Source organism: Scyliorhinus torazame, chromosome 21 (genome assembly GCF_047496885.1).
Source record: "Scyliorhinus torazame isolate Kashiwa2021f chromosome 21, sScyTor2.1, whole genome shotgun sequence".
NCBI classification, from domain to species: domain Eukaryota; kingdom Metazoa; phylum Chordata; class Chondrichthyes; order Carcharhiniformes; family Scyliorhinidae; genus Scyliorhinus; species Scyliorhinus torazame.
In genome coordinates, this window is record NC_092727.1 from 17277252 (window position 1) to 17291926 (window position 14675).

At 43.1% G+C, this 14675-nt stretch overlaps 1 protein-coding gene across 6 annotated transcripts in view; it reads left to right on the forward strand.

Annotated features, from left to right (window-relative positions):
- dixdc1b (DIX domain containing 1b) overlaps positions 1-14675 on the forward strand; it is a 156984-nt gene that overhangs the window by 124872 nt on the left and 17437 nt on the right. For all 6 annotated transcript variants that reach the window (XM_072486582.1, XM_072486581.1, XM_072486583.1 and 3 more), the window contains 3 exons: positions 1924-1977; positions 3166-3258; positions 6682-6753. In XM_072486582.1, the coding sequence (XP_072342683.1) occupies positions 1924-1977; positions 3166-3258; positions 6682-6753 (219 nt within the window). The remainder of the gene's footprint in view (positions 1-1923; positions 1978-3165; positions 3259-6681; positions 6754-14675) is intronic.

The window sequence follows — 14675 nt, forward strand, 5'->3', positions numbered from 1 at the left end:
AGCTCTCTAGTGCTTGTAAGCACTCTTAGGAAATAAGACCTGTCACAGTTTGTACCAAGTTTGTACCAAGGACCAACATCATTTTACCTTTATTTAGTCAAAATATACCAACATCTCACATGATAAATGCAGCAAGAAACTGTATTAAAGATTGTGAACAAAGAAGGCAAGTTAGATAATGCCATGGGAAATATCAGGAAATTGTTACTGCTCACTTACTGTCAGGACAGGCCTGTTCATTAGCTTTATAATAGCTCTAATGTTGCTCAAAGTGAGGGAGTGGAGAAAGGACGCAGCGGTAAAGTGTTTTTTGATAGGCTAATATGTTTAACCAATCAGTATAATTAGATAGTGGAGCCAGTCAGAGAAGCAAGACAGATTTTGTGTCAGGGATAGGTTTGAAGTGTCATGCCCCGTCCAAGGACTTTTAGTGTCTTAATTATCATTATTATCAATAGATATGCATTGCATTCAAAAACTGTGGAAAACCATTTGTAGCCTGAGTGAGATCTCATTTATTGTTGATTATTTTGTTTGCAGCATGAGTTTAAAATATAGCTTGTTTAATTTTGGCTGGCATTTAGAAAATTTTGTTTGAGGAATTAAGTGACTAATCCAGGAAAAGAAAAACAGCATTATTATATAGAGCACGTTGACAATTATCGGACTATCTAGGCATTTATTTCTGCTGTCCAGAATGGCACAACAATAAATTATGCAACTAATAAGGACCCGCAGATTTGCATCCACGTGAAATAAAAATAATCCTGGAATAAAATAATTTACCACAATAGCATCAACGTTTGCTTCAGTAGCCCTTTGGATTCCCCCAAAATCCCAAAGTGTGTCATTAGAAGGAGAGGGAAGCAGTAGACATGTGGAAGAGTAAGAAGTTTTACAACACCAAGTTAAAATCCAGCAGGTTTATTTGGAATCACAAGCTTTTGGAGCATAGCTCCTTCATCAGGTGATTGATTCATGACTTACTGTGTCCACCCCAGTCCAACGCTGACATCTCCACATCATGACATTGGGAAGAGGCATACTTTGAGGGGACATTTCAAGGTGGGAACAGCGATAGTTTGATCACGATGTTTAGGAGGAGAATTCCAGGCTACAAGGCGTTGACAGCTGAAGACTTTCAAGACTGATAGAACAGGAAAGGGAATTGAAAGATTTTATTCAAGCCAGGATGTAGGACTGAAGAAGATTGCAGCGATAAGTGAAGGTCAAGTTTATAGATGGATTCATAACCGAGGATGAGGGTTTTTCAAATCATTGCAGTGTGGCTGAGGAATCAGTGCAGGTCAGTGGGGATAAGATTTGACAGGTAAATGCAGCCTAATTTGGAAAGTTTGTGGGCAGATGAAGCAGAAACAAAAAATGCTGTAAACACTCAGCAGGTCATGACATTTGTGGGAGGGAAAAAAAACTTTTAAAAAGGACAGAACAAAGGTGAGTGGGAAGAAAGAAAACTACAGATGAGTTGCACTTCACGTAGGGTGTAACGCAAGACTTGAGAATTGTTTTGGAGAGGTTAACCTTGGAGATGATGAAAGCATGAATGAACATTTCATTAGTAGTGAGGGTAAAGTAATGCAAAAGTGGACAATAATACAGAGATCGAACTGGGTTGTAATGGCAATTTCCAGGATATAGGATTCAAAGCTCAGCTCGGGATCCAACAGGATTACTTGGCTGGGCATCTACTACTGTGCATGTAATATCCTTTTGGAAATTGCACAGCCCATTGGCATCAGTCTACAAATGTGCCCATTTTTGAAGAAATTGTAGGATCAAATGAGAGGTGAAAAATCCCCCTACTCATAGTTGTTTGTCTTGTGACAGTTCTCCCCTATTATTGATTTCATGAACTGGCTACTGGAAAAAGTTATTTATTTCACTTTCATTTTGTATTGATAGCTTGACCTACAAAGGAAGACTGAAGAAAGGAACAAGCTCCTCGGGGAATTTAAAGTAAGGATTTCTAAAATTCTCACTGATAAAATAATTGCATTGTCCAAACCAAACAATATGTGTTGACTTTAATTTATTGCAGAATGAACTAATTGTCACAAATTATAATCTGGTGGGGGCAGCATGGCAGCACAGTGGTTAGCACTGCTGCCTCACGGCACCAAGGAACCTGGTTTGATCCCAGCCCGGGTCATTGTCTGTATGGAGTTTGCACATTCTCCCCGTGTTTGCGTGGGTTTTGCCCCCACAACCCAAAGATGTGCAGGCTAGATGGATTGGTCACGCTAAATTGCCCCTTGGAAAAAATAAATTGGGCACTCTAAATTTTAAAAAAAATCTATAATCTGGTGGAATACCGGCCAATTGTAATTTATTAAAAAGATTACAATATAGCTGGATTGTAAATAAATTATTTCATGACAATTCTGTTTAAAATATTTGTCACAAAACTGTTTGTTATCTGTTACAGCAATTGATGTGAATGCCTTCCTCATTCTATTAGTATATGTAGTGTTGTTATAATTCCCTCTGAGAGGAAGATAATCTTAGTTGATACCACAGTGCTGAGAGGATCCTGCTTTATTGTGAATGCTGACCTTCAAATATTTTGTTGCTCCAAAACCTTATCTTCCTGTGTTCAGTGATTCAGGCATAATTATGCATCCCCGACACTTCTCAAAAACAGAGTCTTGACCAACATCAGCCTTTACCACCATAAGCTGATGTGCAAATCATTTAATGCATAGCTATTTGTGGAACCTTGCAAAATAGCTGCTGTATTTGCATATATAACAGTTCAAAGTATTATTTAATATTATTAATTTAACTTATTTCATATTTTATTTAGTAGGTGTCATGTAATGAGTTAATAGTTATGGTAATGAGTGCTGAAGGCCATGGTGTAACAATGATATCAGCAATCACGAGACTGTACTGAAGACTAAGCAGGCAGCACTTGGGAGAAGATGTGCCTACTCAGTTGCCCACCTTGTATATATTATACGTGGTGTACAGAAATCAATTTGAAGAAACTACCTGAGCCTAGCCACTGTCTATCTAGATGAGATGTACCACATCGCATGTTTATGAAACAAGATGGAGTGCTTTCAAGCTTTTCCGAGAAGACCATTAAGGTGTTGTATAAATGCAAATCTATCTTCGCTTGTGATGAATTATATTTTCTCACAGAGAGAGTTGGGCCAGAAGGACCGACTATTCCAACAGCAGCAGGCCAAACTGGATGATACTCTGCGGAAACTAACAGAAGCCACTCGTATAAAGGTATTGGAAAGGAGGCTCATCCAGTAGAATGTGTTACCTTTGAGCCCCTCTCTGGGGAGAGTTACAGAACAAAGAGATCTAGAAGTACAGGTTCATAGCTTCTTGAAGGTGGAGTTGATGGTGGACAGGGTGGTGAAGAAGGCACTCAGCATGTTAGGTTTTATTGGTCAGAATATTGAATACAGGAGTTGGGCTTTCTTGTTGAAGTTGTACAAGACATTGGTAAGACCACACATGGAATACTGTGTTCAGTTTTGGTCACTCTATTATAATAGGAAGGATATTGTTAAACGAGAAAGAGTGCAGAAGAGATTTACGAGGATGCTACCATGACTTGATGGTCTGAGTTATAAGGAGAGGCTGCATAGGCTGTGACCTTTTTCCCTGGAGTGTAGGAGGCTTAGAGGTGATCTTACAGAGGTCTATAAAATAATGAGGAGCATAGATAAGGTAGAGAGTCGACATCTTTTCCCAAAGTTAGAGGAGTCTAGAACTAGACGGCATAGGTTTAAGGTGAGAGAGAAGAGATACAAAAAAGACCAGAGGAGAAATTTCTTCACACAGAGGGTGATGAGCATCTGGAACGAGCTGCCAGAGGCAGTGGTAGAGGCCGGTACAATTTTGTCTTTTAAAAAGTAGTTAGACAGTTATATGGGCAGGGTGGGTATAGAGGGATATGGGCCAAATTTTGGCAGGTGGGACTAGCTTAGTGAGAGTAACTGGGTGGCATGGACAAGCTGGGCCGAAGGGCCTGTTTCCATGCTGTAAACATCTATGACTCTATCACCCTGGACTGTATAGTACAAACATTTCAAACTTCTGATTAAGTGTGAAATGTTCACCTAAATAACCAGTATACTCCCCTAAAACTTTAGGAATGAAATAGTATTGAAGCAAAATAAAATACAATATGTTAATCTAGTGAATAAATTCAACAATATTCCCCAATTTTGGCATTGCTATCTTTCTGTACCCCACAGTCGGACAGAAAGTAATAAATTAAAAGCATTGCAAAATTGAACTTCAAAAAGCTTTCAGTGTTAAAAATGATTAAACCACCAAAATTATGTTTCCTGTTTATGCTGTGTTATAACTTAGCAAGGCCAGTACTTGAAAATTATGACAGCTTGTTTATAATCAATGAATGACTTAGTTTTTAATGTATTAATAGATTTTAATAGAACGTTTGTTAAAGACAGAGCTTTGAACTGTAGTCATTACAAGACAAGTTGGCATCAAATAATTGCTCAATGTTGAATGTTGTATTTCAATGAGGCAACTTCCTTAAAATGCTGTTCCTCCTATTTCCAATCCTATTTCGCCATGAAAATTGTTTCTTCTCAGTAATTATTCCTCATTATTTTATAGATCTCTATAAGATGACCCCTAAGCCTCCCACGCTCCAGGGAAAAAGGTCACAGCCTATGCAGCCTCTCCTTATAACTCAGACCATCAAGTCCTGGTAGCATCCTCGTAAATCTCTTCTGTACTCTTTCTAGTTTAACAATGTCCTTCAGTAATTACTGTAGTGCTGTGCATAATTCTTTCTATTAAATAGTGCTGCAATTAACATGTAGAAATTATAATGGCCCAGAATTTGCTGCAAAACAGCTAATTTTATAGCTCACACCATTATTGCATTAAAATCCAGCAATTTTTGAGGGTAGAGTACAGGAGGCCTTTGCAGTTGGCCAAAGTTTGACCTTTTCTCACCTTGTTTAGATGAGAGAGAGGCCTGCAGGGTGAATGAGCTAACTGACCATGGCACTGTGGCACAGGAAGCTATTCAAGTGTTGGGAGCAAAAGAGGAATGTGGTGGTAACAGTATAATGAGGAGGATTGACACTGCAGCAAAGAGCGAGACTCCAGGCGGCTGTGTTTTCTGCCTGGTGCCAGGGTTCGGGACATCTGTTCAAGTCTGGAGAGGAACTTACAGTGGGAGGGGGTGGTCCATATTGGCACCAATGACCAAAGTAGAATGAGGAAAGGGTTTCTGCATAGTCAGCATGAGGAGCGAGGCACTAAATTAAAAAGCAGAAACTCAAAAGTAAGAACCAGTGGATTAGTACCTGAACCACATGCAAATTGGCATAAAATAGAGAGATGAATACACGATTTAAAGACAAGTGTGGTAGAAGTGGATTCCTGTTCGTGGGACATTGGCACCAGTACTAGGGATAGCGTGAGCTGTACCATTTGAACAGTTTTTACCTGCGAAACTCGAGAGGCATGGGAAATCCCTCCTAGGGATACCTCCTGGGTTGCAAATCACCACACAATGTTGGATTATTTGTGCTGGTCTAGTTAAGCTTGCCTGTAAGGGTCCATAAATTACTGAATTTTCACTGTAAATAAGAATAAATCTTCCCACAAAAAGATAGGGCTGCTATTTAACTGAATATGGACCCAACTGTTCGGGTGATTTATCTTTTCAATAGCCTTCCACTTTGAAAGAAGTTAACAATTCAATTTGAATTGTTCCACACAAGCCACACAGTGCACGCAACCAGCTGCAAGCTGAACTGCGGAAATTATAAAACAAATTATTTGCGAGAGAAAAAAAATTAGAGAACGTAACCAATTGAAATTAAGAAACATAGGTTGGAAAACACTTTACCGGACATGAATATCACTAATTAAGTAAAGGTGGGCTTGTAACTGGCCTAATGAGTGCAAGGCCATCAAATTTAATTTCTTGTGGATTCTGCCTGGGAGTGAAGCCAGTGCCAAATCAATTTCAGCATTTTTAATCATTTCCCCCAAATTCAAGTATTTGTGTCCTCGAGAGCTTAGGGAATACATAAAGTGAGGCCCAGGAATATGAAAGGATATGCCAATTTGAGCAACATCCCCATAACTACTGCTTCCAGTTGTAAGTAGACAGCAATCGCCATACTGATTCCAAACGTCACACCATGCTTTGAATCTATGATTACCCCGAATCAGTTTCAGCATTACCTTTAGCTATCTGACACTCACTTTTCTTTCCAATGTGCAGAATCTTGAACTTATCAATGTTCAACTCATTCATAGATCTTCTTAATAATTCCATATGCAGCCACCTCTCCTCCTCCTCCTCCAATTTCCCCCCCCCCCCCCCCCCGCACGCCGGCCTTTGTCAAGTCAGTTGATCCCAGCTGGCCTATGAAGTGAAAACTGCAATTAGCCTCAATATCCCTAGCTAAAATAGTATTATGACGATTAACAGAAAATATGCTGGAGTCCTCACCCCCTTAGTAAAAATGAAATACTGGAGAGCTTGATAAAGCTGGCTGCGACTCAGGTTTTTGACTGCTTCAGACTAAATAGGTCAAAATCTTACAGTAAAGGATTATACAGTAATATTAATGAGGTTATTATTTTATGTGAGAATTTCAGTGTTGGACGGCGATTTGCATTATAAAATTGTATTATTCCTTTCAGAATGACTTGCAAAAGGACTTGGAACAGAAGGATATGCTCCTTCAACAGCTGTTGAGCAGAGAGGAGGAAGAGGTATAATTATATTATATCTACAGTATGATTCTGTATCATTTAACTATATTAATAATGAATACGTGGGAATGAACTCAAGGCAGTTATTTCATCCCGGGCTCACATAATCACCAAAATGACCTCCGTAATTATAAACATCTGAACCCGGACATCTTTAGAGTAACACAGAGCCAATTTTTGTTTCCAAAAATAGATTAATTATGATCACAACGAACAAGAAATGAATTGGTCAATTATTTCATTGCTGCAGCCAGAACACTGGTCTCAGCAAAATGGCTGCCACTTTAAAGGTTATACACAAAGTGCATTAGGACAAACTGAAAGACGTGGTAAAGCATTAGATGCCACAGACTCTCACACTCACACACTCTCTCTCTCTCTCCCCACACCCCCTCCCACTCCCTCCTCTCCTGGCTTATGAAATTCCTGCTGAAGGATTAATGACTCAGGACTGCTGGCTTTATATTTTTCTAGAGAAAATGTAAAATTGTAGAATGTACTTGAGATTCATCAGGCTGTAGCTTGAGCTGGAGCATTTCAGCTATGAAGTGAGGCTGGTTAGGCTGGGGTTGTTTTCCTTGGAGCAGAGAAGGTTGAGGCGGGAACCTGATAGAGGCGTACAAACTTATTAAGCACGTAGATAGGCAGAAACGTTTCCCTTTCGTAGAGGGGGTCAATAACCAGGGAACACAGATTTAAGATAAGCGGCAGGAGATGTAGGGGGCATTTGAGAAAAATCATTTTCACCCAGAGGGTGGTGGGAATCTGGAACTCTCTGCCTGCAAAGGTGGTGGAGGTGGTAATCCTCACAACATTTAAGAAGCATTTTGGTGAGCTCTTGAAACGCAAAAGCGTACAAGGCTGTAGACCAAGTGCTGAAAAATGGGATTAGAATAGATGGGTACTTGATGGCCAGCACATATACGATGGGTGAAAGGTCTTTTGCTGTTCCGTAAAACTCTATGGGCTCCATTCTCCATTTGGGAGACTATGTTCTCCTGCCGGAGCTGAATTGCGCCAGTTTTACGATTCCCTTGCGGTCATAAAGCAGGATGCAATTCAATGTTCCATGCCATGCAAATTTATGCATGGCATGGAATACGAGGGTTTCCCAGAGAATCCTGTTATCGTGCCGACATCTTGAGCAGGCGGCTGATAGCGAGGCCCTGCAGCTGGCCACTGCCGCCTTACCTTAACCGCAAATTGGCCCCTACCACCCCCCCCCCCTCCCACACACTCTGCACAGCAGCCCCCACCCCCAAGTACGGTGGTGATCTGACCCCCCCCAATTACAGGGAACACTGTAATCGGGGAACCCCCTCAGGGACCCATGTAATAGGGGGAATGAAAATGAAAATTTAAATGAAAATCGCTTATTGTCACAAGTAGGCTTCAAATGAAGTTACTGTGAAAAGCCCCTAGTCGCCACATTCCGAGAGGCTGGTACGGAATTGAACGGTGCTGCTGGCCTGCCTTGGTCTGCTTTAAAAGCCAGCTATTTAGCCCTGTGCTAAACTCTGCGCTAAACCAGTCCCTGGAATGCCCTCCCAGCGACCCCTGTAATCGAGGGGCCCTGTCTGGAAGCTAAAGAAAAGTCCAGACAGGGACTGTGGGAAGCATTTTAGCTCTAACACGTACCGTGTAGCTATCTGTGATCCATTCATAGCTTTTCAGTTGTAATCTATGATTTACATCTCGTAAAAAACATCTGCAGCTTTGATCCATTCATATCTTTTACACTTCAGTGGCCTAAGTGGTAAAACCCCCAATGTTTGTAAATATTGATCACATCCAAGAGATGGAAGTGCATTCCAAGCACTAAGTTCATTCCAATCACTCAATAATAATAATCTATGTCAGGGACACGATTGTAGAGATCACAAGTGAACCTCGCCCATGTGATTCCCAGCCGTGGGCACTGGAGAATCACGGGAGGGCGGAGCATAGGACGCCCGCCCGCAAAATAGATGCAAATGGGTCATTACGATCTATTTGCATCTATTTACATCCCCCCGCCAGTGTGCATCATAGACCTCGTTCATGCCACCAGCTAGGGGGTTAGAGCATCGCGTTCTGGTTGCCGCCTGCCGCTGATCCGGATTTTGCCCTGACGCCTGATTTTCCGTTCCATCTGGGAACACATTCTGGGCATCCCGGGACGGAGAACATAGCCCTGTGACTCTGTGATTATGACGCTAATGTGATCCCCAAATCACTCAAAGGGTTGGGCTCCAGAGATCAGGACGCCATTTAGAAATAGTGTCCAGTTCTCTCGCTACACTGAGGAGGTCCAGCAAGCGGAGCTCCTCAGTGCAGAAAATGGGGCTGTATGCGACCTCGGCCACACGCTCCCAGCTGAGGCCTCCCCATCTAACCCAAGTGCCGTTCGATAACGTGCTGGCAATCACGCGGCTGAATGCTCTCACCAGGAGACTTTGTTCTCATTTAGTTAAATTGCACTCTTTCTGGGGAAGGTGGGACCTCTACAGACAGGATGGTCTACATCTGAACCTGAGGGGCACAAATATCCTGGGGGGGAGATTTGTTAGTGCTCTTTGGGGGGGTTTAAACTAATGCAGCAGGGGCATGGGAACCTGGATTGTAGTTTTAGGGTAAGGGAGAATGAGAGTATAGAGGTCAGGAGCACAGATTTGACGTCGCAGGAGGGGGCCAGCGTTCAGGTAGGTGGTTTGAAGTGTGTCTACTTCAATGCCAGGAGTATACGAAACAAGGTAGGGGAACTGGCAGCGTGGGTTGGTACCTGGGACTTCGATGTTGTGGCCATTTCGGAGACATGGATAGAGCAGGGACAGGAATGGATGTTGTAGGTTCCGGGGTTTAGGTGTTTTAGTAAGCTCAGAGAAGGAGGCAAAAGAGGGGGAGGTGTGGCGCTGCTAGTCAAGAGCAGTATTACGGTGGCGGAGAGGATGCTAGATGGGGACTCTTCTTCCGAGGTAGTATTGGCTGAAGTTAGAAACAGGAAAGGAGAGGTCACCCTGTTGGGAGTTTTTTATAGGCCTCCTAATAGTTCTAGGGATGTAGAGGAAAGGATGGCGAAGATGATTCTGGATATGAGCGAAAGTAACAGGGTAGTTATTATGGGAGACTTTAACTTTCCAAATATTGACTGGAAAAGATATAGTTCGAGTACAATAGATGGGTCGTTTTTTGTACAGTGTGTGCAGGAGGGTTTCCTGAAACAATATGTTGACAGGCCAACAAGAGGCGAGGCCACGTTGGATTTGGTTTTGGGTAATGAACCAGGCCAGGTGTTGGATTTGGAGGTAGGAGAGCACTTTGGGGACAGTGACCACAATTCGGTGACGTTTACGTTAATGATGGAAAGGGATAAGTATACACCGCAGGGCAAGAGTTATAGCTGGGGGAAGGGCAATTATGATGCCATTAGACGTGACTTGGGGGGGATAAGGTGGAGAAGTAGGCTGCAAGTGTTGGGCACACTGGATAAGTGGGGCTTATTCAAGGATCAGCTACTGCGTGTTCTTGATAAGTATGTACCGGTCAGACAGGGAGGAAGGCGTCGAGCGAGGGAACCGTGGTTTACCAGTGAAGTGGAATCTCTTGTTAAGAGGAAGAAGGAGGCCTATGTGAAGATGAAGTGTGAAGTTTCGGTTGGGGCGATGGATAGTTACAAGGTAGCGAGGAAGGATCTAAAGAGAGAGCTAAGACGAGCAAGGAGGGGACATGAGAAGTATTTGGCAGGAAGGATCAAGGAAAACCCAAAAGCTTTCTATAGGTATGTCAGGAATAAGCGAATGACTAGGGAAAGAGTAGGACCAGTCAAGGACAGGGATGGGAAATTGTGTGTGGAGTCTGAAGAGATAGGCGAGATACTAAATGAATATTTTTCGTCAGTATTCACTCAGGATAAAGATAATGTTGTGGAGGAGAATGCTGAGCCCCAGGCTAATAGAATAGATGGCATTGAGGTACGTAGGGAAGAGGTGTTGGCAATTCTGGACAGGCTGAAAATAGATAAGTCCCCGGGACCTGATGGGATTTATCCTAGGATTCTATGGGAGGCCAGGGAAGAGATTGCTGGACCTTTGGCTTTGATTTTTATGTCATCATTGGCTACAGGAATAGTGCCAGAGGACTGGAGGACAGCAAATGTGGTCCCTTTGTTCAAAAAGGGGAGCAGAGACAACCCCGGCAACTATAGACCGGTGAGCCTCACGTCTGTAGTGGGTAAAGTCTTGGAGGGGATTATAAGGGACAAGATTTATAATCATCTAGATAGGAATGATATGATCAGGGATAGTCAGCATGGCTTTGTGAAGGGTAGGTCATGCCTCACAAACCTTATTGAGTTCTTTGAGAAGGTGACTGAACAGGTAGACGAGGGTAGAGCAGTTGATGTGGTGTATATGGATTTCAGCAAAGCGTTTGATAAGGTTCCCCACGGTAGGCTATTGCAAAAAATACGGAGGCTGGGGATTGAGGGTGATTTAGAGATGTGGATCAGAAATTGGCTAGCTGAAAGAAGACAGAGGGTGGTGGTTGATGGGAAATGTTCAGAATGGAGTACAGTCACAAGTGGAGTACCACAAGGATCTGTTCTGGGGCCGTTGCTGTTTGTCATTTTTATCAATGACCTAGAGGAAGGCACAGAAGGGTGGGTGAGTAAATTTGCAGATGATACTAAAGTCGGTGGTGTTGTCGATAGTGTGGAAGGATGTAGCAGGTTACAGAGGGATATAGATAAGCTGCAGAGCTGGGCTGAGAGGTGGCAAATGGAGTTTAATGTAGAGAAGTGTGAGGTGATTCACTTTGGAAGGAATAACAGGAATGCGGAATATTTGGCTAATGGTAAAGTTCTTGAAAGTGTGGCTGAGCAGAGGGATCTAGGTGTCCATGTACATAGATCCCTGAAAGTTGCCACCCAGGTTGATAGGGTTGTGAAGAAGGCCTATGGAGTGTTGGCCTTTATTGGTAGAGGGATTGAGTTCCGGAGTCGGGAGGTCATGTTGCAGCTGTACAGAACTCTGGTCCGGCCGCATTTGGAGTATTGCGTACAGTTCTGGTCACCGCATTATAGGAAGGACGTGGAGGCTTTGGAGCGGGTGCAGAGGAGATTTACCAGGATGTTGCCTGGTATGGAGGGAAAATCTTATGAGGAAAGGCTGACGGACTTGAGGTTGTTTTCGTTGGAGAGAAGAAGGTTAAGAGGAGACTTAATAGAGGCATACAAAATGATCAGGGGGTTGGATAGGGTGGACAGTGAGAGCCTTCTCCCGCGGATGGATATGGCTGGCACGAGGGGACATAACTTTAAACTGAGGGGTAATAGATATAGGACAGAGGTCAGAGGTAGGTTCTTTACGCAAAGAGTAGTGAGGCCGTGGAATGCCCTACCTGCTACAGTAGTGAACTCGCCAACATTGAGGGCATTTAAAAGTTTATTGGATAAACATATGGATGATAATGGCATAGTGTAGGTTAGATGGCTTTTGTTTCAGTGCAACATCGTGGGCCGAAGGGCCTGTACTGCGCTGTATTGTTCTATGTTCTATGTTCTATAAGTGTCAATTGTGGCGTGTTTTGCTGGGAGTTTCTCCCCAGCTCTGTCGGCGAGCTCCCCACCGATATCTAACCAAGTCACTTTTTGGGGCCTGGGTAGTTTCTCTCTGGTCAACCCAATACTTAGAATTATTTTCATCACTGGGGACCTGAACTCGCTGACCAGATGGGCTCCTCGCAGATCGGACCACCATTTTGAAAGGGTGCCCATGATCTCTATGTAAGCTTGTGGATCCCCACATCCCCCAGCCATGGGGAATGCCAACCCCCCCCCCCCCCCCCACACACACATGGGCATTACCCCATCCCCCCCCCTCCCCAAGCGATGACTGAGGGTTCCCTTCCAGGGCTCCCATCCTTCACACACACTCCCCCCCCCCCCAAACCTTCCAGAGGCCTGTTCGTACCTGCCCTGCACCCTTCATGCACCCTCCACCGCCCATTTATGTGCACGGCCCCCTCAAGCCCTGACTCATGGCAGTGCCACCGTGGCATCCTGCACTGCCACTCTGGCTCCCGCCAGCTTTGAGTGCTACTTGGGAACCTTGGCAGTGGCAGGGTGGCACTGCCAAAATGCCAGCCTGGCAGTGCCAAGATGCCCTCGTTCAAGGGGGGAGGGCCAGGGGGCTATCCTGCCCTATCCCTGACCACCCAGGGACCTCTGATGGCCCCGGAGACCTCCAGGTGTCGTTCTGCCTGGTCCAAGTTTGTGTTGACCAGTACTGAACGGCGCCTGGCTGGGCTCTCCCCGGGAAGTTGGTAGATGCTGGGAGCCGAAAGATCCCGGGTTAGCATGCCGAGGCGGGTTTTAAACTTACTTAGGCATGCAAGGCTTGGTCCTGCTCATTGTGACGGGATCCTGATCGCGACGTCTCGTAAGTTTTGGGTAGATCAAGTGAGGCTTACTGGCTGTCTGGTCTCGTTCGAGCGCAACACGGCCAGTAGATCGTGCCCAGGGAGTATGTCTTTAACATACAAAATGGAACACTAAAAGAAGGTAGTCTTTACGTAGTCTTTCATTTGTTAATTACCAATTACTTTGAGATATCTCCAATGCTTCCTTTACAAAGTCTCAGCAGTAGAATGAGAGAGAATGAGCCAGTACTTAATCACAGAAGCAAAAGTGAAAATCATAACTAAATGTGTGTGTGATTTCAACAAATAGCTAAGTACAATATTGTTTAAAATTTAATAGGGACACTGTCCTTTATTTACTACTATTTTAAAGTTATATACAACTAATCATTTATGTAACTATTTTAATAGAGTTTACTTTCGGGTTTCCAACAAATTCAATAAACGCTTTATTAAAATCTACACAAGATATGCTCCTGTGGAAAAAATTGTCTTAGTTAATTTCCATGTAGAGGAGCTTACCTTTTCACCACAAGCTGAGTAGTGTACTATATTTATTTGGGGTAATCTTTGCCTTTAATCATACTTGAAGGAAGCTGTTTGAAATTCATTTGTTCAGTATCCTTGCTGGTATAGCCCATGAAATTCAATTGTTCAGTATCCTTGCTGGTATGTCCCATGATGAGAACCACTGCTTGCAATTCTTTTAAGTTAACCCGACCAGAAAAATAAGCCTTGATATTTGAGGAATCAGTTCCTTAGGGTTTTTGTAGCAACATTAAGACATTGTAAGGAACTAAACACATTTGTAGTCCCAGTTGTTTACTCAATATTATGAATGGTGCTGTCTGTTCTATGGTCCTGGCATGTGGGTCCAGCAATCACAAGTATCAAATGAAACCTTGGATGATCTTATTTAGAAAGGGTGATTTGTGTAACAGACCTTAATGGTTTTACCAACTGAATCAAGGCAAGCTGAATGCAAACTTTGCCAGAGCTTATAGATGCTTCACTTTCAACAATTGCAAGGTTTCTTACAGAGAATTACACCTAAAGTACAAGGCATTTATAGCCCATTGAGTCCCCGTTGGTGTCAATTATCTACAAAAGCAGGAAGTTAAAACCCATGTACGGACTCTGCTTCAGTGTCCCATTTATCCCTCTTTCCTTCAACCATCCATCAAACCTATTCTTAATTATTGCCAATCAAATAGATTATTTTTTTTCATCTTATCAGATACCCTAAACAATTTCATCTTAATTCTCCTGGTTTGTCCTCAGTAAAATACTTAACATCCTATAGATCTTTCCTCCTTTCTCAACTTGAAATTAAGACCATATTTAGGAAATTTGAAAAAAAAACGCTTCCCAGCTGTTTGTCAGTGAAATTGGATTAAAATTTACTGCTGCTGTGCAGGTTTTGCAAGTGTCAGGAAACTCAGCAAGGAAAGAGAGGCAGGAGCTGCTTTCTCCAAAAGATATGTAAGTGTCTTTTCCAGAAGTACTTAATTCCCTGGGCCTATTAG